Raw genomic sequence first — 26,585 nt, forward strand, 5'->3', positions numbered from 1 at the left:
TTTGCCCCACCAATATGTACACACTGATATCTATTGTATAAATAGCTAACTATCCAATGTGTGAACAATTGTGAACAATTTTGTAACAAGTTTCTTTCATGTGTTGGTCTTGAGGGAGGTCTGTTTTATACACACTCATGGCAATTTGTGTATGCATGTAGACTCTGAATACAGAATAGAATGACCTAAAATGTTGTCAGACTTATTTTTGCAATTAATGTAAACAATCAAACGGCTATTTGGTCACCAATATAAATATATGGTAATTTAAAGAGTCATGGGGGTTTCTGAAATTCGGGCAAATTTGGTGTTCCCCACCTCCTACGCCTATGCCTTCTGGCAAATTGTAGCTCAGGTTTTGAGATCCATACAATAAATGTTCTCAAAATTTAAAATAATTTCTTCCAAGTCTTGAACTTGTGCAGGCCCTGATGTACTTGATACAAGCAAAATAACTCAGAAGCTGTTTGTTAGCAAGACTAAACATTTAAACTATTGGATCGGAAGCCAAAAAAATCTGGATCAGGACATCCCTAGTGAGATCAAGAGGCTGTAAAGCAGGCAATTATGGTAATTCTGCCAGTTGGGTATTGTTGCTTTCTTAATATATCTGAAGTTATATCTGATATATCTGAACTACATCCAGCAAAGGCTTGAAAAAGAAAAGGGTACATCACTGCACACCTGGCCAAAAAGTTCACACTGGCCTTGGGCATTTACAAAAGGTTGAAGACGTGTTAATTTTGTTGACTGTTTTTAATTTCTTAGTCTTCTGCCAAATGTCTTTATTAGTTTTTGTCGTAAGTCGTTCACATACCACTTTTTGTCAAGTTTTAGGTGACTAAAAGTCTGTTAGTTTTAGTCAAAAGAGAACTCTATTTTTCTCATTTCAGTAAATACATTTTAGTCTTTTTGAAAAAAAAAAAACATGATTATTTCTGAATACCATTTCAGTTGATATAGTTTTTCCACACATCTTAAATACTGAATGTTACAATTACCTGACAAAATGCACATGTTGATTGATTGAAGGTTTGTGGTGTTTTTTTCCCCAATATTTTAAATCTGCAAGGCTTCATGTCACAATTAGACATTAGGTTTTCCAACACAAGCGTATCCATTTTTAAACCACATCTATTGACAGGTTTTATAGTGCATTTAAATGAAATCAGGGATCTGTGTGTCAATATTTCAGGTCTACTTTTGATTCATATCTGTTAATTGTCACACCTTTACACAGCAATAATTTAACATTTGTTAGTTATGTGATATTTTCTATTATGGGGTTAATTTAACAAAATATGAATTGATGAAAGGTTGTGTTCTGCATTTACTGTCATATCCGCTCACTAAAGGACTACATATAAACGTATGAGGAATGAGTGATACCGGGATATTGTAGATTTAACATGGTTCTTATGGTTTTTCTATGTTTCAGGAGTGTGATCACTACTGTTAGGTGGGAGTGGCTGTGCAACAACATCTTTGCGCACAGGAACCTCTCACTGCTCCCATGAGGTAACGTCAGAACCTGCTGCTGCTGTGGGCCAATCCATTTCCCACTTTTCTGACCCTCCCCAGGACACAGATAATCATGGGCCAGAAGATTTCTAGCAGTATCAAATCAGTGGATGTACGTGGTGAGTCATCATTTGGGCCGCTGCACAGGGAACTGTGGGGCCCCGATTTGTCTCGGCCCCCCAGACTAGATTTACTCATGGACATGCCGGCAGTTAGCCCTGAGGGCCAGCTTCGCCATGCCTGGAATCCTGATGACCGGTCTCTAAACATCTTTGTTAAGGAGGATGATAAGCTGACATTCCACCGCCACCCTGTGGCACAGAGCACGGACTGCATTCGTGGCAAGGTGGGCTACACAAGGGGGCTCCACGTCTGGAAGATTCACTGGCCAATTCGACAAAGAGGAACTCATGCTGTTGTTGGTGTGGCCACATCTGAAGCACCTTTACATTCTGTAGGCTACACAGCTCTAGTGGGCTCTGACTCAGAGTCCTGGGGCTGGGATCTAGGTCAGAAAAGACTATATCATGGCAGCAACAACCATCATGATTCCACTTCAGCTCCCATGTACCCTTGTTTTCTGGAGCCAGATGAATCATTTGTGCTTCCAGAAACTCTGACAGTAATCCTGAACATGGATGAGGGGACGCTGAGCTTTATGATAAATGAACAGTATCTAGGAGTAGCTTTTAAGGGGCTAAAGGGCAAACGGTTATTTCCCATTGTCAGTGCTGTGTGGGGGCACTGTGAAGTTTCTTTATGCTACATCAATGGACTGGATCGTAAGTAACACACTTGAGAGAGAGAGACACACACACTCGTGAAGTTGACATGCATGTTGAACTGCCGTACAAGCATTACGTCTAGTGTGCAATTTTTACGCTTTGGTTTTTCATTTGAGTTGACACAGCTGTTTATCGATGAGCACATTACTGGCTCATTGAAGCTTGACACAGTCAATGAGGAGGGTTTAAAAAGTTCATCTTCATTTGTTCCCCTTTTGAGGTCAGGGTTCTCTTACATTGCATGGTGGAAAAGTGGACCATGCACTAAGCATGGGCTGGTATGAGATTTGGACGGTATGATAACCTTGGGCAAAAATACCACGGTTTCACGCTATTATGTTTAGCTTTAAAATGTGCTTTAACAACATTATAGCTATTTACATATGAAGCGTGTGTGATTCAGGCTCACTAATTGATGCAATGTCTACCGCTATGAGCACTATACCACTGATAACTTTAGAGGAAATACCAAAATAATAGTCAGTCTTTTAGATATGTAGCATCTGCCCCGTGGGAAACATGACTGACTTGTTTAGGGAGAAACGTGGTTGGAATAAGGTCCAGAACCCGGATGCTCAATATTGGCCAAGCTTCACCAACAAAGTGCTTGGAATAGATGTATTTGTCCTTCTTGACATGTTTGTGGGAGAAATTTGGTTGCCCACAAGCACAGCTCGAGTCCACCGCTTGTACTTCTCAGTGGTTTCAAAGATGGGATAAAGTTTACTCCTTCCATGTAATCCTTTGCGGGTATCTTGAATCGCTCCGCGCCGACACAGGCCATAGCTACGGTGCTTTGTTGCCACCATTTTTGGCTTGAAGGGCTATTCCGCAGAAAATGAAACAAACGCTGACTTGGTCCTTTTAGACGGAGGGAAAAGTTCAGTGCAGGCTTTGCCTCCTTCAGCCATGATGCAGAGCTAGCTAACGTTAGCTGCCTACAGAGACAGAGGTGCATGCCAGGGGGAAGGGCGGCAGTAGCCGCCTCCGCTCTGCCTGTCAAGAATTCTCAAACCCGCTTATACCGTAGGGACGGTATAACGGAAAATTTTAGTGGTTTTGATACCGTGGCTTTTTCATACTGCGGTATGCTGTGAAACCAGTTATCGGCCCATGTCTACAGAGCACTTACTTCCAAAACAGAAAGTTCCTGGTTGAGACCCACCTGTGCCCATTCTCCATGTCTTGTAGAGTTGCATCAGCAAAGGCATCATCTGGTGTAAAACTTGAGCCAAACCAACATGCAGATCTACATCTGATCTGCTGTGGTGACTCAAAGCTGAAAGAACTTAATATATTCTGTTACATCGCTTTCAGCATTCAGTGTAGCACATTAGATGTTGGTTTTGTGTTTACCATACAGAAAGTATAGCCCATTAGACAAGTGGTGTTTTCAGCCATCAGATCCACAATCCCTTTCCTCTAAATATGCTGGGTCCCAAAATATGTTCCTCTGTACCTAACAGACTCTGTAACCTTGCTATCAACATGGGCCTTTTTATTTATAGTTCAGATTTCCTATAGAAAGTCTGGGGTCGGTTGTGGAAAAGGCCCCCTCTTGTGGTCATTTCATTCAGGTTTTTCACTCAGTCACTGGGCACTCATTCTCCTCTACTGTAACTCAACCGTTTTGCTGTAGTCTATCTTGTATTCCATTGTTATTGAGGATTAAAGTTAACATACTCTTTCTTAGTGTTGGGGGTGATGGATTTGATAAAGGCAAAGCAGAAGTACAGAAGTACTTTTTAACCTCCTCTTTATCAAAGCTTTAGCGGTTATAGTTAGGGGTTGCATGCCTAGGAACCCTAACCTTGCGTTGGAACCCACCAACTCCAACCACCCAACTAAAGCTGTTTATTACTAGCTGTAGCCTGTAATGTAAAACAGTGATCGGGAAACTGAACCTGTGATCATCTGGTCACATAGGCACAGATGGGGAAAATCAAAAGGTGCCCTTGAGAATGGTCCTTATTCCATGTTGCTCTCATTGTGCAGTTGCCTTTTAGTATCCAGACATTGTGTGAATGTGAGGCATTGTTGTAATGTAATTTGACAGGTTTTGAGTTGAGAAATTGTCACAATGCATTTTGTTTCAAAATTTAAAGTGGCCTTTTCAGCTGAGCTCTGTTCAATAGATAAAGTAAAAAGCCTACAGCAGTTAAAGTGCTTGTTGACTTGGAGTTGTTCAGTATAGATTTAGTCAAGTGAAAAACCTTGATTAGTGGAAATGCCAAACAAAATTACTTTTAATTATATATAATACTGTGCTATAAATGATTTGTCCAGTAGATGTCAATATGACTGTGCACTGTTGGCGCCGGACTGTGGCTGCCCACTGCTCCTAGTGGTTGGTTTGTGTCTAAATGTTATTAGGATGGGTTAAATGCAGAGGAAAAATTTAATTGTATGTATATGTAAAATGACAAAGATTCTATTTTGTTGTGATGCCACATGGAGCAGCCAGAAGGCATTAGTATGACACATGTATCAAAGCTTTCAGTGAATGGCTTTACTTCGACAATTAACACTGAAATAACACCGTTTAATATCATTATATCTAACACAGCGCAAACTTTTTTTTTTCCCTTTGGCTAGCTTTCATTTTTTATTATTTATATAGCACCAAATTGCAACAACTCTGCCATTGAAAACTTGGTGGTGTCTTGCTTTCACTGACTGAGTTGGAATGAGGTGATTTGAAGCGCTGCTTCATGACACAGTTGAGCTCAACAAATGCACATTTCAGATTTTATACAGATGCTGGTTGTTTGAACAAGATCAAAGTTAGTATTCATGTCAGGAGAAGTGTGCTGACTTTGTTGATAACCTGCCCATACTTGCAAAGAAATTCTGTATCCCAAGATGCTACAGGGATGTAAAAAATAAAAAAATAACCCTATGAATATAAGGATGCGGTCCTTATATTCATAGGGTTATTTATCAATTTATTTTTTAACACACACATATACACGGATGTCACTAAATTGAACCCTGTGATGCTCTGTCAGATACACAAGAACAAAACCCTGTTTGCGCATCTGAATCAGATGGAAGAGCACTGTTAAAATGTAGTCAATTTACCATATGTTTTACTGTTTAAATGTACATGCACATTTTAGTGAGGAGTTTTGCTTTTTGTTTTTAACTCTGAAATATTGCAGTCGTCTTATGTTACGAGACATAAATCCTGTACAAGACCTGAGGCCCATCGGTCAGTGCTTATTACCTCGATCCTGTTAAGTGAAGCAAATAAGGGTCAGACCTGGACAATGATAAAGTTTCCAATTCACCGAACCTGCTCATCCTATGTCTAAAATACTTCCCACAGAAACTTCTTTTACGTTTTAAGTTTTTGATCATCTTTTTTTGTCATCTTTAAAATGAATCCAGAATATGCCAGTGCCACTTAAATAGACTCCTTTTCTTTCTTTAAAGAAGCAGCTACCAGTTAAGTTATGCCACCAAAGTCTGCCAATAAAAATGTTTATTTTAAGGGGAGTTGAATTGCTTGGTCATTAAACTGACTTATTTGCTCTGTCAGGTATTACTGTTAAATTAAGTTTGAGTAAATTAATGAAATTAAATTAATTTTTAATCCGATTACTCACCAGAATAATTGATAGAATACTCAGTTACTAAAATAATCGTAGTTGCAGCCCTACAATTTACAGCTGGGTGGAGTGGGACAATGCAGAGTCAGTTTCTGAAGCACACAACTGGAATTGAACCTATATATTTGTAATCCAAATCCTGCTGTGTGTGCCATGTGATGTTTGTGCAGTCTGGGACTTGATGAAACAGTGGACCAACACCAGCAGATAACATTGCACCCCAAATTATCACAAAGTTGACGCAGCTGCCAACCAGAAGATTTTAGAGCACCTCAGGCTTCCATCTTCTGACAACCTTCACGGAAATCCTGATTTCCTTTTCCACCAGGACTTTGCACCTGTGCCCAAGCTACTAGGAACTGTTTTTTTTGTTTTTTTGTTTTTTTTTGGCCTTGGCATTACTGGAATACCAGTTTACAGAAAAGCTTTTTTGGATGAAGAGAAATGTCTTCAAGAAATTCAACACATCTAGATGACCTGACTCAACCTGCATGAATACCAATGACCAGGGCCCATATCCACGAAGCAACTCAAAGCCCTCACACAGAGTTCCTAACTTAGGCTAAATTCCTTGCCAGGAAATTTTAGGCTAAGAGTGAGCCAGCAGGTGTCTGAGAGTAACTCTGAGCAAGGAGGGGCCAGAAGCCCCTATCTTTATGAGGAGGCGGGGTTAACCCTGTTACTAGATATGACGCAGTCAGGAATGACAGTGAAATCAACCGACCATATAACCTGAACTGCATTAAGACGTATAATCGTAACTTTATGATGATGAAACTCGGAAAAATTAAAAGAATTGTTACACAGCGTTCATTGTGAGTACATACTGTAATTGTAAATACATTAAAAATACATGCACGATACAAGAAAGTGAAAACACTTACTTCCATTGTGGTCCATTTTATCAGGCTGGTTGGTCATGAATTGTAGGACACAAATGCACGGCTCAACAGTTCTGGTTGTAAAAAAGTTGTACTTGGAAGGTTTACAGAGGTTGGTACACGAGTAAGCAGTCCAGAACAAGTAGCAGTGCACAATCATCAGGCTTAAGACATGGTCGATGCAACAGGCAGGAGATCAGGTACACACTGAGGCAGGTAGGACAAAGGGATGCAGGAACAGAGCTGGAAAGTGGCACAAGGTACAACAATCTGGTGAAGGACTAATACACCCAGTGAGCTTATATAACTCCAGGTGATGAGCAGCAAATCAAGAATAGGTGTGCATGGAAAGCACCAGAACAAGGGTGTGGCCAGAGAGAGGGAAACACCCACCACCAAGAGACAGACAAACCCAGCAAGAGAATAAACATATAAAAACCAATGAATAAGAAAAATAACAGGCCAGAGAAAAATAAAAATGGATAACCAAACAAACTCAAACCCTGACACATTTAAAATCAAATGACAAAATAGATGCAATGATAAAAGAAAATAACATTAATAATACCAATAATAATAAAAATGATAAACATTGTGTATATGATCACAAGAGCCTAAACAATTTCTAAATACATTAAGACAGTAATTTAACATAATTACATTGATCAAGCGAGTAGCATGTTACTGACTCATTGCCATCCTACATACAGAGAATATCCCTCCTTCCTCTGGCTTTTCTGACATCTTCTCTGCTTAAGACACTCTTAGGCTTCTTAAACGTCCTCCTCGCTACTCTTACCAGTTTGGAACCTTAGGAGCTCTCTTAAGGCCTAAGGTGCTTTGCAGACATCTTTCATCTTACAAGGGAAAATTCTAAGAAATGTCTAAGAATTCAAGGAATTCTAAGATTTTTTTTTTTTTTTTTTTTTTTTTTTTTTTTTTTTTTAAAAAGAGTCTTGGCCCTTCATGCCCAGTCCTGTATATCTGTGCAGTCACTTAGGGCCCCTTCACACACAGTACGAATTTGGTCGAATTGCGCATGAAGCAAAAATCGTAGCTGCCTCCGCCTTGTTCACCTGTTGCTACAACTATTTGTGCACACCAGTGGTTGAAAGACAGTGTGCCCTGTGAGAGCCCATCAAACCCTCTCGCAGCAGGTGTCGGCCAAATTCTAGTTGACACACATGAACATCTAACACCGCTCATTTGCACTATTGGCACGAAAACTGTTGAGCTGAATGTGAAATCTGTGTAAGTGTCCCCACGAGTGTGGCTTTGCAAACACACAGTGACTGAACTGTGCTGAACTGACATGGGGTGTGGCTGCCCACAGGGGTGACTGTAGAGATGTGTGGTCCTGGATGTCACGGCTGGGGAACACAGTTTGGACAGACATGAACTAACAACTGCCCACTGTGATGTGCGTATGTCTGCTTGCTGTCCTCACATGGACATACATAAAAACATATATCGCTGTTGCAATGGGCTGCAGCGAGCGTGCGCATGGCGCACACATTGACAGGCTATCCCAGGTGAAACAGACCGTCAGATCATAACACGCAGTGGCGATCTGAATGTCACGTGACTCACGTGAGCTCTCTTCCATATGACGCGGTGTCTGTCCTGTGGCGCACAGTCCACAAGACACACGTGTTGGGCAGGACATGCGTGCGGGGCCGGCTGGACATGTTGCTGGTAGATGTGGACATAAGAGCGCCCTGCTTCTCATTTGTCATTTCATGACTGCACATTTGTGACCATGGGTCATCTACAGAGAAACAGATGGATCATATTTGTATTGTCCGTTTGATAAGAGGGATTCAATAAAATGCAGTGTTTTTATATGGTGTTTTTTTTTTCTTTATTTTTTAATATGTCAATGTCCTTCTTGATATCAGGTATTCTCCCGCACTTTTCACAGGGCAGCGATGGTAGCTCAATAGTAAAGTTTCTGGCTGGCAATCAGAGCTTTCGGAAAGTGCAGGTTCGAATCCTGTGGGTGGCATTTATATTTATATATATATATATATATATATATATATATATATATATATATAATGAGGTCTGTCCATAAAGTATCGTACCTCTTTATTTATTTTTTTTTTTAAACTATATGGATTTGATTCATATGTTTTCATGTCAGACAACCTTGAACCCTTGTGCGCATGCGTGAGTTTGTCCACGCCTGTCGGTGACGTCATTTGCCTGTGAGCATGCCTTGTGGAAGGAGTGGTCCCGCCCCGTCGTCAGCTTTTCATTGTCTGGAAATAACGGACTGATTTGGGGTTTTTTTTCCATCAGAATTTTTTCAGAAGCTGTTAGAGACTGGCACCTGGAAACTATTCGAAAAATTTATCTGGCTTTCGGTGAAAATTTTACAGGCTTCACAGAGAATAAGGTCTGTTAGTACAGTTTTTTTGGACCCCTTTAAGGACGCTCAGCGCGCCGCGCTCCGAGCTGCGACGACACGGCACAAGCCACTGGACCGTTTCTGAGCTGATGGCTCTGTGGATACGAGACCGTCGTGTGCTCTTTCTCTGGTTATCACAAGAGCTGGATATCAGCCATTTTCTGGCAGATTTCACTTTTAACAAGAGATTTTGTCATGGAAAGCCGTGTGGAGGCTTCGCGCGTCACGACCGATTCGCTTTGGAAGCGAGACAAAGGATCACCTCCGTTTCGGCGTGTCAGAGGACAAGTTTGGACATGTCCAGCTCTCCACAATTTCACTGATACTTACTGGACTGGTAAGCATTGAAAGCCGAGATAGACATGTCTAAACTTGTCCTCTGACACGCCGAAACGGAGGTGTTCCTTTGTCTCGCTTCCAAAGCGAGTCGGTCGTGACGCGCAAAGCCTCCGCGCGGCTTTCCATGACAAAATCTCGTTAAAAGTGAAATCTGCCGGAAAATGGCTGATGTCCAGCTTTTGTGATAACCAGAGAAAGAGCACACGACGGTCTCGTATCCACAGAGCCATCGGCTCAGAAATGGTCCAGTGGCTTGTGCCGTGTGGTCGGAGCGCGGTGCGCTGAGCGTCCTTAAAGGGATCCATAAAGCTGTACTAACAGACCTTATTCTCTGTGAAGCCCGTAAAATTTTCACTGAAAGCCAGATAAATTTTTCGAATAGTTTCCAGGTGCCAGTCTCTAACAGCTTCTGAAAAAATGCTGATGGGGAAAAAAAACCCCAAATCATTCCGTCCTTTCCAGACAATGAAAATCCGACGACGGGGCGGGACCACTCCTTCCACAAGGCGTGCTCACAGGCGAATGACATCACCAACAGGCGTGGAAAAACTCACGCATGCGCACAAGGGTTCAAGCTTGTCTGACGTGAAAACATATGAATCAATTCCATATAGTTTAAAAAATAAATAAATAAAAAGGTACGATACTTTATGGACAGACTATATATAAATATATATATATAAATATATATATATATATATATATAAAGAAAATAGTGGTCCCTCGCTATAATGCAGTTCACCTTTTGCGGCCTCGCAGTTTCGCTGTTTTTTTTTTTTTTTAAGTGCAATTTTGCATGCTTTTTGTTTTGTTTTTTTTTTGTTTTGTTTTTTTTAGCTCCAGGATGAACAAAGACAGTCTGGAGTTACCTGTAAGTGCTGTGACAGACGCCTGTGTGAAGCTAATTTATTTGCAAGAATCCCCCGCAAAGTCCCTCTGTTAACTAAGACATGCAGAAGAGGTTACAATTTGCCAAAGAACACATCAACTGGCCTAAAGAGAAATGGAGGAATATTTTGTGGACTGATGAGTAAAATAGTTCTTTTTGGGTCCAAGAGCCGCAGACAGTTTGTGAGCTGACCCCCAAACTCTGAATTCAAGCCACAGTTCACAGTGAAGACATTGAAGCATGGTGGGGCAAGCATCATGATATGGGCATGTTTCTCCTACTATGGTGTTGGGCCTATATATCGCATACCCGGTATCATGGATCAGTTTGGATATGTCAAAATACTTGAAGGGGTCATGTTGCCTTATGCTGAAGAGGACATGCCCTTGAAATAGGTGTTTCAACAAGACAAAGACCCCAAGCACACTAGTAAACAAGCAAAATCTTGGTTCCAAACCAACAAAATTAATGCCTTGCAGATGTGAAGAAATCATGAAAAACTGTGGTTATACAACTAAATACTAGTTTAGTGATTCACAGGATTGCTAAAAAAAGCAGTTTGAACATAATAGTTTTGAGTAGTAGCAGATGCTACTATTATTGTGAACACCCCCTTTTCTACTTTGTTTTTTACTAATAGGCAAATTTCATAGCCTTAAGAGTGTGCATATCATGAATGCTTGGTCAATAAGAAATATACTCAAAACCTGGATTCATCTTTTTAGTCACATAGCACTATTATTCTGAACACGTGTGTGTGTGTGTGTGTGTGTGTGTGTGTAATATCTCAGGTGTCCCAAAAATTATGCAACATTTTATCAGCAAAGAAAATGGTGAAAGCATATGTCTAGGAAATAAATTTATGGCTGGAAAGTACCATACCAATGTCAATATTGGCCCTGCATTTTCAGTCTCTTAAGATGTTCAATGTAGGCCCCGCGTTGGCCAATTACAGCCTGCAAATGCTTTGGGGAAAGTGTCCTGAGGAATGTTTCGGATTTCTCGGCAGATGTTTTCCTTCAGTGCATCGATGTTTGGCATCAACATAAACTTCAGGGTCTCTGCAAGTAAAAACGAAACATAAGTGATTAAGTTTGTAGCATTTAAGGGTCAAACCGAGTGTTTTTAAATGTTGTATATTTTTTGAGACACTATATTTTCACAGCAGCTGTGCGGTGTGGTTATTGATGCTGCAGGTGCTCGCACTGTGTTCCTGCATGCACGAAAACGTCGCAGCATGTGTTTTTATTTGTAGTTTTTGCACGATGTGGTTACACATGAACCGCATGCATGAACTGTCGGACTGATTGTCGGATTGTCCACGCCTGCCAGATGTTTTTGTGGTTCGCTCGTACAAGCTGTTTCGCTGTGAGTTGCCCTGAGTTGTACTTATTCATACCATGTGTGAAGGGGCCCTTAAGTTTACCTTATATACAACCCCTGGAAAAAATTATGGAATCACCGGCCTCGGAGGATGTTCATTCAGTTGTTTAATTTTGTAGAAAAAAAGCAGATCACAGACATGAAACAAAACTAAAGTCAATTCAAATGGAAACTTTCTGGCTTTAAGAAACACTATAAGAAATCTGGAAAAAAAAATTGTGGCAGTCAGTAACGGTTACTTTTTTAGACCAAGCAGAGGGAAAAAAATATGGAATCACTCAATTCTGAGGAAAAAATTATGGAATCATGAAAAACAAAATAACGCAAGCGTTTGGGAACTGAGGACACTAATTGTTGAAGCTTTGTAGGTGGAATTCTTTCTCATTCTTGCTTGATGTACAACTTCAGTTGTCCAACAGTCCGGGGCCTCTGTTGTCGTATTTTGCGCTTCATAATGAGCCACACATTTTCAATGAGTGACAGGTCTGGACTGCAGGCAGGCCATTCTAGTACCCGCACTCTTTTACTACGAAGCTACACTGTTGTAACACGTGCAGAATGTGGCTTGGCATTGTCTTGCTGATATAAGCAGGGACGTCCCTGAAAAAGACGTTGCTTGGATGGCAGCATGTGTTGCTCCAAAACCTGGATGTACCTTTCACCATTGATGGTGCCATCACAGATGTGTAATGTGCCCATGCCATGGACACTAACACACCCCATACCATCACAGATGGTGGCTTTTGAACTTTGCGCTGGCAACAGTCTGGATGGTCTTTTTCCCCTTTTGTCCGGAGCACACAACGTCCATGATTTCCAAAAAAAAAAAATTGAAATGTGCACTCATCAGACCACGGCACACTTTTCCACTTTGCCTCTGTCCATTTCAAATGAGTTCGGGCCAAGAGAAGTCGGTGGCATTTCTAGATGTTGTTGATGTATGGCTTTCATTTTGCATGGTAGTTTTAATTTGCACTTGTAGATGTAGCGATGGACTGTGTTAACTGACAATGGTTTTCTGAAGTGTTCCTGAGCCCATGCAGTAAGATCCTTTACACAATGTGGGTTTTTAATGCAGTGCCACCTGAGGGATCAAAGGTCACAGGCATTCAATGTTGGTTTTCGGCCTTGCCGCTTACGTGTAGAAAGTTCTCCAGTTTCTCTGAATCTTCTGATTATATTATGGACTGTAGATGATGGAATCCCTAAATTCCTTGCAATTGAACGTTGAGAAACATTGTTCTTAAACTGTTGGACTTTTTTTTTTTTTTTTTTTGCAGTTGTTAACAAAGTGGTGATCCTCAACCCATCTTTGCTTCTGAACAACTGAGCCTTTTGGGGATGCTCCTTTTATACCCAATCATGACACTCACCTGTTTCCAATTAGGTGTTTTTTGACCATTCATCAACTTTCCCAGTCTTTTTTGCCTGTCCCAAATGAAATGTGTTAGGCATCCATTTCAAAATGACCAAATACGAGGTCTATTGGAAAAGTATCCAACCTTATTTTTTTTTTTTTCAAAAACCATATGGATTTGAATCACGTGTGATTGCATCAGACATGCTTCAACCTTCATGCGCATGCGTGAGTTTTTTCACGCCTGTCGGTTGCGTCATTTGCCTGTGAGCAGGCTTTGAGTAGTGGTCCAGTCCCCTCGTCGTTGTTTCATCGCCAGGAAATGGCGGAATGATTTGGGCTTTTTTTCCATCAGACGTTTTTCAGAAACTGTTAAAGACTGGCAGCTGGAAACCATTAGAAAAATTTATCTGGCTTTCGGTGAAAATGTTACAGGCTTGGTAGAGAATAAGGAGTGTTACTGTCGATTTAAGGACGGCCCCCAGCGGCTGTGGGGCGCGCCGTGCTCCGAAGCCGCCATCGACAGGCTGAACGACCATTTCATTTCTAAACGGATGGCTGTCTGGATCTGTGACCATCGTGTGCCATTTCTCTGGTTATCACAAGAGGCCCATGAGGCTTCATCACGGTGTTGCTTTGCGCCATGCGGCACCGCCGCAATGCGCGAAGCCTCCGCTCCTCTTTCCATGACAAAAACTCCTGTAACAGTGGAATGTGCCGTTCATTTCCAAACTGGACGCTGTGATTTATCCGGGATGTCATCTGGCTAGCACAGGAATTGTGAAAAGACATGGACGTCAGCACTTTTTCGGCACATTGAGACAGACGTGCAGAGGAATTCTGCACGTTGCGGGGTGCCGCATGGCGCAAAGCAACGCCGTGATGAAGCCTCACGGGACATGTTCTGGCATGTCCAGGCACATCCACAATTTCTCGGATAATCACTCAATGGAAAAACCACCGACAGCTGTCTGAACGCCATCTCAAAGCCGTCCTGTGAGACCAAAACGGAGGTGGTTTTGTCTCGCTCCAGTAGCGAATCCATCGTGTCGCGCGAAGCCTCCGGTCGGCTTTCCATGACAAAATCTCTTGTTAAAAGTGAAATCTGCCGGAAAATGGTTGATGTCCAGCTCTTGTGATAACCAGAGAAATTGCACATGATGGTCACGGATCCATACAGCCATCCGTTTAGAAATTAAATGGTCGCTCAGCCTGTCGATGGTGGCTTCGGAGTGCGGCGCACCACCAGTCGCTCTGGGCCGTCCTTAAAGCAACAGTAACACTCTGTAATCTCTTTGAAGCCCATAAATGTCTCACCAAAAACCATCTGAATTTCTCGAATGGTGTCCACTTTGATGTCCCTCACCGTTTCTGAAAAAATTTTGATCAAGCAAAGTGGCAGTCTGAGCCATTCCTAAACAATGAAAAACATGACGAGGGGTGGACCACTCCTCACTCAAAGCCTATTCACAGGCGAATGACGCAACCGACAGGCGTGAAAAAACTCACGCATGCGCACGAAGGTTCAAGCTTGTCTGACGCAATCACACGTGATTCAAATCCATATGGTTTTTGAAAAAAATAAGGTCAGATACTTTTCTAATAGACCTCGTATTTGCACAAAAACAACAAAGTCTATCAGTTTGAACATTAAATATCTTGTCTTTGTGGTGTATTTAATTGAATATATGTTGAAGCGGATTTTCAAATCATTGAATTCTGTTTTTATTTACATTTTACACAACGTCCCAACTTCATTGGAACTGGGGTTGTACACACATGCAAGGGCGTAGGTTTGGTCTCAGCTTTGGTAGGGACAATACCGCCCCCCTGCCCACCACCACCACCACCCCCTAACCCACTCATACCATTAGATGCACAAGTACAGCATAATACATAACATATGACGACATAATGCTGAATAATTTAACACTTTATTTACATTATTAAGTGTGTAGGCAGACAAAGAAATAGCTTAAATAACAAACCCAAAATCACAAATCTATTCTATAGGCCTACACCTGAGAGAACAAGACAACAAAAAAAATACTTGTGGAGCTAACAAAAAAAACAAAACGTTTTTGCAACCAAGATGTATAATCTATTCTCTTCATCAATAATGCAGTTGTAGGTATCTGGCAACCTAACTTGCCAACAAAAAAAAGGGCTTTACAATGATATATAGGGTGTATTACGGTAAACGTAAGCCTGTGATGTCATAACGCAGAGGAAAAACACAGAAGTTTCACACTAGTGCGCCGCTGATTCTCATTACCGTAAGTTCTCATGTAAGCCCTCACGCTGAAAAATTTCAACACTGACAGCAAGCCAAGAACCCGTGGTTTCCAACAGTATGCTATATGTTGCATATATTATGGTAAAGTGCGTTCGGTGACTTTTGAAACGAGGGAAAAGTATGAAAAAGAGCGCAAAAGTGACAGAAAAGTACAGACAGCAAACATAAATGTAGTAATTTTTGAGGAAAAGGCAGGGTGTTAGTGTCATTTGTGAAGGTGTGCGTGCGTGTTTGTGTGGGTGTGCAGTTTATTTTAAGTGTGGCGCACAGCATTGTTCGCAAGCCCCCCGCCCTTCTTGTTTTTCTGCACCGGAGCAGTGTTGCCAGATATGAAATATGAAACTATCGTACCAAAACCTCAAAATTATCGTATTTTGGGAGAAATTATCGTACACAAACAAAACGCATACAACGTAGCTATTTTAGTGGGGTTTTTTTTAATTTACAAAGAATTTTATGTCACATTTTTAAACAGTAATTATAGTAATGGGGAAACTATGGCACAAAAAGAACGCAAATACACAAGCAAATGCACTACCAGACTAGAAAGATTTTTTTTTTTTTTCTGTGAAGGGACACAAACGTGTTAATTACCAGACTAGAAAGAGTCGAATTCAACCTCGAGGTTGCTGTCGTCATCCGATGCCATGGCCACTTGTGCAGATTTTGTTGAACACAGAAAAAAATGTTGACACCTCCATAAGGAACTTTAACTTTTTTTTATTCTTCTTGTATATCTCTTTGCTCTTGTGTTTTGTTCGTTTGTTATTGCATTTGTTGAAATAAAGTTTCGAAAAAAAAAAGATGTTGGTTGGGGAATCTTCCTGTCACGGCAGAGATTGGATGGGAACTCATTACTTTGTATGGAGAGGGGGCGGGCTTTCAAATGACTGTCCCGGTCGCCCAAAGCCAGCATTTGATGCCGCCTGAGTGCAACACCTGCAAAATGATTCTTGGGTGTCAGAGAGAGATGCATGTTTGGGCAACCAACTGAAATTATCGTACATATTGGATTTTTTCCCATTATTGATCGTACATTTATTGATCGTACATCGTACAGAGGGCAAAACTATCGTACAAATACGATAATTATCGTACATCTGGCAACACTGCACCAGAGCCACCCATCCTCTGCGCTCTGGGACCTCCCACTTTACAAATTAAGCACTGCCTGCCACGAGATGCGCTTTGTTTACGTCCATGTGAGAAGAACGTGAGCTAATGAAATTGCAACATGGGTAACCCTGTCACTCTGGCACGTCGAAAACACAAAACGTGACGACTAAAATTATAGTATCGAGTTCGCAAAAAAATAGTGAATGATTTTGTTATATAAAAAAAATTCTAAATATTGGTAGGGACTATTTTGCCATCCCAAAATATTGGTTGTGACTTGTCCCTATGGTCCATATGCAAACCTACGCCCCTGCACACATGTACGTTTAGTTCAGATATTGTGTGTGTGATAATACTTTGTGTTCAGAGAGCTTGTCTTCTGGAGGAATACACACAGGATGTCACTGTGACCCAGGCACAAAGGCAGTTGTTGATGTAATGTGCAGAAGAACAGAAGCATCTGCGTGTTGTAGGAGACAGCTCTGTTACTTTATTCCCAGAGCTTACTTTTGAACAGTTCTCAGTGATTTTTGTCTTTCTCATTCATTTTTGGTCCTTCTGCAGCTCCTACTTTGACTCTTGTTCTCTGCTCTTTTGCTGTGTTCCATTTATCTTGGAAGTCATGAATTGTGACTGGGAATAATGTCATACCCTACGTAAAATATTTCCAGTACACACAACACCACTATTAAAAGATAAACTAAAGGTTTTAGGAGATGCTGCTACAAATCAAACAATTTAGTTTATAGGTAATCAGTTTATAATATATAAAATTTTTCTAAAATAGCTGATTAAAATATCTGACCTTTCTATAGTGTGGTTTTTAAATTTACTAAAATTGTGCGCAACGCGATGGACGCAAATGAAGCAACACGAGTGAAGCGATTCTGAGCGAGTGCCGCGTTTGTGGCGTGATACTGCGTTGCATCACGTCTCGTCTCGTTTCCCTTCTCCTCAAGTTGAAAAATCTGAACTTTTTTGTCTTGTCGCGCTGCGATGACTAATCAGGGACTGAATATGTAATATGGAGTTTGAAGATGTGAACATGTCCCGTCTCTGGTAGCCAGCCTGTGAGCAGGACTTATGTCTCTTTTGTCCTTTATTTTACAATTATGACAAAGGTTTTGGAGCGAGCAGCAGCCCCACAGCAGGGGGAGCGGAGTCTTTTTTAATGTTTTTTTACGTGCGCACGCGAGCGAATTGTCCATGGAGATTATTTTACTTATTAACTACACAGATGTATAATAAAACAAATAGTGACTGGTTTCTAAACACAATTATGACAGAGTTTTTGGGGGAAGAGTGAGGAGTTTTTTGTTTTGTTTTTTGTTTTTTTTATTGTTTACATATGTGCGTGTGAACGGGACAGGAGGTCCTCAAACTGGGTCCTGCAGAAGCGGAAGGACCGCTGAAAGCGGCCGTCATCCAAACGCAGCTCCTGCAGCAAATGATCATACTCCCCGATTTGGGAGTTTTCCACAACTCGCTCCATGTGATCCACTTAAGTGGTGTGATCAAGGTCCGTCATGTTAACTTGACTGACTGACTGAGCCGGCGAGCAGAATGGAAGCTCCTCCTATTTGATGATGCACTGGGACGAATTTTTGCAGCGAAAGTAGAGCGACACACCGGGCGATGGTGGCGCGTCCGTCGCCACGCGACCTCCGCGAATTTGTGGCGTCTGGTCGCACCCGGTGTGAACGTGGCATTAGACTTTTTGTCAACTCTGGGTAACTACGTGATAAATGCGCTCGAGCATTTGCTGTGTTTCTGAAATGCAGGGTCTGTAGTGCTATTCTCCCTATGTAGACACTTGGTTTCTGAAATGATTGGCCTTCATTTTGCACAGTTAGCATATTGAATTGGTCATACAAAGCTCCTTCTTACCTGGGATATTATAAAATCCACAGTGCGCCCAAACACTTGCTTGTAAAATTGATGGAGCAGGTTGAATTTGGTGCTGCTTCATGCTAATGAGCCAAGCTAACTTTCTAATGTGGCGCAACCTGATGTATGGAAGTGGAGGACGACACTCGACAGCCACTTTGCATTTACAGCAGTGGAGAAACAGACTCAATGACTTGATCATTTTAAAAATCTGTTTTTGAAAGTTTGGAATAAATTGTGAATACAGTAGTTGAGGATAAGAATTGCAATTCTGATGTAAATCGCAAGCTTCAGTATTTCCAAGTTCCATGAGTTTGACATGACTGTCATTAAACGTCTGCTTGACATCGGCACTAGGGGTATTGAAGAAATTTGATTTACGTCAGTCTTTGAAACAGTGGTATGCAGTAATGCTAAAAGAACTTCAGTGATTATGATGAAGCTTACAACTTGACATTGTAGCTTGAGCAACTTAAAGATTGCTTGGTGACACTGCTTAGGGTCATTATTACTTTGGGTTTCCCCCAGAAATTTAAATTTATTTGACAAATGTTTATCCCTGTGGAACATATGTCTGGAACTTTGTTACCTTGGTGGTGTAAAGGTGCACTGACACGAGCACGTCTTTGCTTCACGACACATCATGACCTGTGTTGTGCTGGAGAGTAAACTCATCTTTAACTGGTGCAAACAGGACGCCAGAGGAACACCGGTGTGTGGTATTGCACACAGAGAATTTTGAAATGTTCAAAAAAAATCTTTCACACACAAATGTCGTGTGGCACGATCTAATCTCCAACACTACGTGCAGCTCATCAAGTGGAGTAAACAAGAAATGAACAGAGCGAGTGGTGACGTCAGCGGATCGCATCAGAGCGCAGCTCGTCTGAAGGATTATAACAAGAAGTTCAGTCTGTTATAAACATACTTTAACAGCTACAGACAAGAAGGAAAGAACACGCAACTGTTTTATCAAGCCACGACAGTGTAAACAAGACAAATAATTACCTTTTTCGACGGCTCAAAATGCTTTCGGCAGCTTGTTAGGCGTGCGTACGGCTCCGGCTGCAGCCTCCTCTGTGATTCAGGAAGTGATTAGAGCCATTTTCAATGGCCAATTTGCAGAAAAAAAAGATTAATTGCCACAAAATAATTATTTTATATCTGCAGCATCCAGTGCAGAGCACATGACAGCCGGTAGAACAAAGAATGGTGTCAAGCTGTGAACACAGGACAATGTTCGTGCTATTGCGCGAGCCACAGGCATGCTCGTATCAGTACACCTTAAGAGGTTGGGTAGTGTTGTCAGTTGCAGGAATTCAGATGACCTTGTGTTTAATTGACCAACTAATTCCCACTCAAAAGGCCACTTCTGTTTCCACTTTGACAAAGTAGTACTTCACTTTCCTACATTTCTCTTTAGATTTTTTTTTTTTTTTGCAGTTGCTCCAATTTACTTATCTAGTTCATCATTGACCTAATTCTGTCTTTCCCCAAGCATATTCCACTCTTCTCTCTTTTTTTCTTTTTACTTTTGATCTGTTCGTGTGTGCAGCCCTCAAGGTAGGGCCAGATCTTCTCCCCTGCTGACATTAAACTAGGTCGGGCATCCATATTCCATTTATTGTAATCTATTACATGGGCTGAGCTGGAAGCTGGTTATTGGGCCTCTGTCTGTTATCTAGCTATAGTACATATAATGAAGGAAATGTGGTGAGACAGGACAGAGTTAAAAGACCAGTAAATTGGAACTGAAATGCCAGCAAATTGGAATCATTTTGATCCTCATTTCTAAGTGTAACATACGAGGTCTGTCAATAAAGTATAGGTCCTTTTTATTTTTTTCAAAAACTATATGGATTTCATTCATATGTTTTTACGTCAGACATGCTTGAACCCTCGTGCGCATGCGTGAGTTTTTCCACGCCTGTCGGTGACGTCATTCGCCTGTGAGCACTCCTTGTGGGAGGAGTCGTCCAGCCCCTCGTCGGAATTCCTTTGTCTGAGAAGTTGCTGAGAGACTGGCGCTTTGTTTGATCAAAATTTTTTCTAAACCTATGAGACACATCGAAGTGAACACGGTTCGAAAAACTAAGTTGGTTTTCGGTGAAAATTTTAACGGCTGAGAGATTTTGAGGTGATACTGTCACTTTAAGGACTTCCCACGGTGCGAGACGTCGCGCAGCGCTCTCAGGCGCCGTCGTCAGCCTGTTTCAAGCTGAAAACCTCCACATTTCAGGCTCTATTGATCCAGGACGTCGTGAGAGAACAGAAGTTTCAGAAGAAGTCGGTTTCAGCATTTTATCCGGATATTCCACTGTTAAAGGAGATTTTTTTTTTTTAATGAAAGACGTGCGGACGGATTGCAGCGTCGGCTCGCAGCCGCTGCGACGCTCCGCCACAGGAAAAACACCTCCGTTGGAAGCCTTAAGGACAAGTTGGAACATGTCCAGCTATTAAACAATTTCTCATATACTCACTCCACTGAAAGCCATCAAAAGCCGCCTGGATTTTACAAATGGTTATCAACACGGAGGTGTTTTTCCTGTGCCGCCGCACCGCGCCGGCTGCGTCCCGACGCGCGGACCCGTCCGCACGTCTTTCATTAAAAAAAATCTCCATTAACAGTGGAATATCCGGATAAAATGCTGAAACCGACCTCTTCTGAAATTTCTCTGTTCTCTCACGACGTCCTGGATCAATAGAGCCTGAAATGTGGAGGTTTTCAGCTTGAAACAGGCTGACGACGGCACCTGGGAGCGCTGCGCGACGTCTCGCACCGTGGGAAGTCCTTAAAGCGACGGTATCACCTCAAAATCTCTCATCAGCCATTAAAATTTTCACCGAAAACCAGCTTAATTTTTCGAACCGTGTCCACTTCGATGTGCCTCACAGGTTTAGAAGAAATTTTGATCAAACAAAGCGCCAGTCTCTCAGCAACTTCCCAGACAAAGGAATTCTGACGAGGGGCTGGACGACTCCTCCCACAAGGAGTGCTCACAGGCGAATGACGTCACCGACAGGCGTGGAAAAACTCACGCATGCGCACGAGGGTTCAAGCATGTCTGACGTAAAAACATATGAATGAAATCCATATAGTTTTTGAAAAAAATAAAAAGGACCTATACTTTATTGACAGACCTCGTAACTGGGTCATCTGTCTTCTAATGGCTCAGTGTGCATGTAGCACACAAGTGTATAAAAGTATTTTACTTTGATGGGCTGTGGGTGAACTGTGGCACAGCTTTCTCTCACGGATGCATATTGGCCGTCACACCTCGGTGAGGACAGACAAAGCGACGCGTCGTCTCAGACTTTACTTCCCCTCCCTCCACTTTATTCTCAGATAAGTGTTAAGTAGGTATGTGTGCCTGCCAGTCTGCAGTCTGTCGAGGCATCAAACACATCCACAGCAGCACTCAACTTGAGTGTTGTGTAAACCTGTCAAACAATCTGACAACACAAAAAGACAAATGCGGGAGCATGTACAGAGATGGAATTGATGGACGGAAAAAGCAGCTTTGCTCCATATTCATCTTACTTATTTTCCTACTTTGGAATTACATTTGAAGTGCTGAGGGTTTTCAGGCGTGAATGGTTAGAAGAATGTATCAAGACGTTTAATCCAACACACTCATGATCTACAAAACTGGTTGTGCTTTTAGAAAACTGCACAATATTAATATCAAATTATAGCTCACAAATTGGTGTTGGACTTTTTGTGTACAGATCTCTTCATTTTAAATCCTACAGAAAACAAATTTACCAACATTATAAACTAACCATTTGTGCACAGGGCACAGAGGGACACTGATGCATTGTTAAATTAAAACGTGTTGTTCATAGACGTCACTAAGCCTACATCTAGTCCACAGATGCTGTTCCTTTTCTCTTTTTTCTGTCTTGGACACACTGACTCAGTCTTCCTGGATCCTTCATTCCTGTCACGCATTATAGTCATTGCCTGAGATTAGTTTTAAGTCATCTTGACACTTGCATACATTTGAGCCCCGTGCTGGCACGCATTGACACGCACTGTTTGCAAATAGGTTGTGCAATGTCCACGAACAGCGGCACAAAATTCATGCATGGCAGAAATTTTGAACATTTCAAAATTTTCTCTTGCATAAAGCTCTCCCTGTGAGCTTACATGAGATCTATGATGACACCTTCTGTTCCCCTCTGAGCAGCGGGGTGACGGGGGGGGCAATTAAAAACTCTCACAAGCCCAAACTGATCTGTATAATCACCTCCAGAATTCTCAGATGACGCCTCACACCTAAAACACACAACATGGTGCATTGAGCACGCATGTGCATCACTCGCAGGAGTCTTGCATGCATGTATTTAATTCAATTCAATTTTATTTATATAGCGCCAAATCACAACAAACAGTTGCCCCAAGGCACTTTATATTGTAAGGCAAGGCCATACAATAATTACGTAAAAATCCCAAAGGTCAAAACGACCCCCTGTGAGCAAGCACTTGGCGACAGTGGGAAGGAAAAACTCCCTTTTAACAGGAAGAAACCTCCAGCAGAACCAGGCTCAGGGAGGGGCAGTCTTCTGCTGGGACTGGTTGGGGCTGAGGGAGAGAACCAGGAAAAAGACATGCTGTGGAGGGGAGCAGAGATCAATCACTAATGATTAAATGCAGAGTGGTGCATACAGAGCAAAAAGAGAAAGAAACACTCAGTGCATTATGGGAACCCCCCAGCAGTCTAAGTCTATAGCAGCATAACTAAGGGATGGTTCAGGGTCACCTGATCCAGCCCTAACTATAAGCTTTAGCAAAAAGGAAAGTTTTAAGCCTAATCTTAAAAGTAGAGAGGGTGTCTGTCTCCCTGATCTGAATTGGGAGCTGGTTCCACAGGAGAGGGGCCTGAAAGCTGAAGGCTCTGCTTCCCATTCTACTCTTACAAACCCTAGGAACTACAAGTAAGCCTGCAGTCTGAGAGCGAAGCGCTCTATTGGGGTGATATGGTACTATGAGGTCCCTAAGATAAGAAGGGACCTGATTATTCAAAACCTTATAAGTAAGAAGAAGAATTTTAAATTCTATTCTAGAATTAACAGGAAGCCAATGAAGAGAGGCCAATATGGGTGAGATATGCTCTCTCCTTCTAGTCCCCGTCAGTACTCTAGCTGCAGCATTTTGAATTAACTGAAGGCTTTTCAGGGAACTTTTAGGACAACCTGATAATAATGAATTACAATAGTCCAGCGTAGAGGAAATAAATGCATGAATTAGTTTTTCAGCATCACTCTGAGACAAGACCTTTCTAATTTTAGAGATATTGCGTAAATGCAAAAAAGCAGTCTTACATATTTGTTTAATATGCGCTTTGAATGACATATCCTGATCAAAAATGACTCCAAGATTTCTCACAGTATTGCTAGAGGTCAGGGTAATGCCATCCAGAGTAAGGATCTGGTTAGACACCATGTTTCTAAGATTTGTGGGGCCAAGTACAATAACTTCAGTTTTATCTGAGTTTAAAAGCAGGAAATTAGAGGTCATCCATGTCTTTATGTCTGTAAGACAATCCTGCAGTTTAGCTATTTGGTGTGTGTCCTCTGGCTTCATGGATAGATAAAGCTGGGTATCATCTGCGTAACAATGAAAATTTAAGCAATGCCGTCTAATAATACTGCCTAAGGGAAGCATGTATAAAGTGAATAAAATTGGTCCTAGCACAGAACCTTGTGGAACTCCATAATTAACCTTAGTCTGTCTGTAAAGAAGATTCCTCATTTACATGAACAAATTGTAATCTATTAGATAAATATGATTCAAACCACCGCAGCACAGTGCCTTTAATACCTATGGCATGCTCTAATCTCTGTAATAAAATTTTATGGTCAACAGTATCAAAAGCAGCACTGAGGTCTAACAGAACAAGCACAGAGATGAGTCCACTGTCTGAGGCCATAAGAAGATCATTTGTAACCTTCACTAATGCTGTTTCTGTACTATGATGAATTCTAAAACCTGACTGAAACTCTTCAAATAGACCATTCCTCTGCAGATGATCAGTTAGCTGTTTTACAACTACCCTTTCAAGAATTTTTGAGAGAAAAGGAAGGTTGGAGATTGGCCTATAATTAGCTAAGATAGCTGGGTCAAGTGATGGCTTTTTAAGTAATGGTTTAATTACTGCCACCTTAAAAGCCTGTGGTACATAGCCAACTAATAAAGATAGATTGATCATATTTAAGATCGAAGCATTAAATAATGGTAGGGCTTCCTTGAGCAGCCTGGTAGGAATGGGGTCCAGTAGACATGTTGATGGTTTGGATGAAGTAACTAATGAAAATAACTCAGAACAATTGGAGAGAAAGAGTCTAACCAAATACCGGCATCACTGAAAGCAGCCAAAGATAACGATATGTCTTTGGGATGGTTATGAGTAATTTTTTCTCTAATAGTTAAAATTTTATTAGCAAAGAAAGTCATGAAGTCATTACTAGCTAAAGTTAAAGGAATACTCGGCTCAATAGAGCTCTGACTCTGTCAGCCTGGCTACAGTGCTGAAAAGAAACCTGGGGTTGTTCTTATTTTCTTCAATTAGTGATGAGTAGTAAGATGTCCTAGCTTTATGGAGGGCTTTTTAATAGAGCAACAGATTCTTTTTCCAGGCTAAGTGAAGATCTTCTAAATTAGTGAGACGCCATTTCCTCTCCAACTTACGGGTTATCTGCTTTAAGCTGCGAGTTTGTGAGTTATACCACAGAGTCAGGCACTTCTGATTTAAAGCTCTCTTTTTCAGAGGAGCTACAGCATCCAAAGTTGTCTTCAATGAGGATGTAAAACTACTGACGAGATACTCTATCTCACTTACAGAGTTTAGGTAGCTACTCTGCACTGTGTTGGTATATGGCATTAGGGAACATAAGAAGGAAACATATCCTTAAACCTAGTTACAGCGCTTTCTGAAAGACTTCTAGTGTAATGAAACTTATTCCCCACTGCTGGGTAGTCCATCAGAGTAAATGTTATTAAGAAATGATCAGACAGAAGGGAGTTTTCAGGGAATACTGTTAAGTCTTCAATTTCCATACCATAAGTCAAAACAAGATCTAAGATATGATTAAAGTGGTGGGTGGACTCATTTACATTTTGAGCAAAGCCAATTGAGTCTAATAATAGATTAAATGCAGTGTTGAGGCTGTCATTCTCAGCATCTGTGTGGATGTTAAAATCGCCCACTATAATTATCTTATCTGAGCTAAGCACTAAGTTAGACAAAAGTTCTGAAAATTCACAGAGAAACTCACAGTAACGACCAGGAGGACGATAGATAACAACAAATAAAACTGGTTTTTGGGACTTCCAATTTGGATGGACAAGACTAAGAGTCAAGCTTTCAAATGAATTAAAGCTCTGTCTGGGTTTTTGATTAATTAATAAGCTGGAATGGAAGATTGCTGCTAATCCTCCGCCTCGGCCCATGCTACAAGTGTTCTGGCAGTTAGTGTGACTCGGGGGTGTTGACTCATTTAAACTAACATGTTCATCCTGCTGTAACCAGGTTTCTGTAAGGCAGAATAAATCAATATGTTGATCAATTATTATATAATTTACTAACAGGGACTTAGAAGAGAGAGACCTAATGTTTAACAGACCACATTTAACTGTTTTAGTCTGTGGTGCAGTTGAAGGTGCTATATTTTTTATTTTTGAATTTTTATGCTTAAATAGATTTTTGCTGGTTATTGGTAGTCTGGGAGCAGGCACCGTCTCTACAGGGATGGGGTAATGAGGGGATGGCAGGGGGAGAGAAGCTGCAGAGAGGTGTGTAAGACTACAACTCTGCTTCCTGGTCCCAACCCTGGATAGTCACGGTTTGGAGGATTTAAGAAAATTGGCCAGATTTCTAGAAATGAGAGCTGCTCCATCCAAAGTGGGATGGATGCCGTCTCTCCTAACAAGACCAGGTTTTCCCCAGAAGCTTTGCCAATTATCTATGAAGCCCACCTCATTTTTTGAACACCACTCAGACAGTCAGCAATTCAAGGAGAACATGCGGCTAAACATGTCACTCCCGGTCCGACTGGGGAGGGGCCCAGAGAAAACTACAGAGTCCGACATTGTTTTTACAAAGTTACA

General features: G+C 41.5%; 1 protein-coding gene across 1 annotated transcript in view; it reads left to right on the top strand.

Annotated features, from left to right (window-relative positions):
- Positions 1-1,268: 1,268 nt before the first annotated feature.
- LOC117508168 (SPRY domain-containing SOCS box protein 4-like) overlaps positions 1,269-26,585 on the top strand; it is a 47,815-nt gene continuing 22,498 nt past the window's right edge. Inside the window, exon 1 of the mRNA XM_034167837.1 lies at positions 1,269-2,303. Within this exon, the coding sequence (XP_034023728.1) occupies positions 1,595-2,303 (709 nt within the window). The 5' untranslated portion in view covers positions 1,269-1,594. The remainder of the gene's footprint in view (positions 2,304-26,585) is intronic.

Source organism: Thalassophryne amazonica, chromosome 4 (genome assembly GCF_902500255.1).
Source record: "Thalassophryne amazonica chromosome 4, fThaAma1.1, whole genome shotgun sequence".
Lineage (NCBI taxonomy): Eukaryota > Metazoa > Chordata > Actinopteri > Batrachoidiformes > Batrachoididae > Thalassophryne > Thalassophryne amazonica.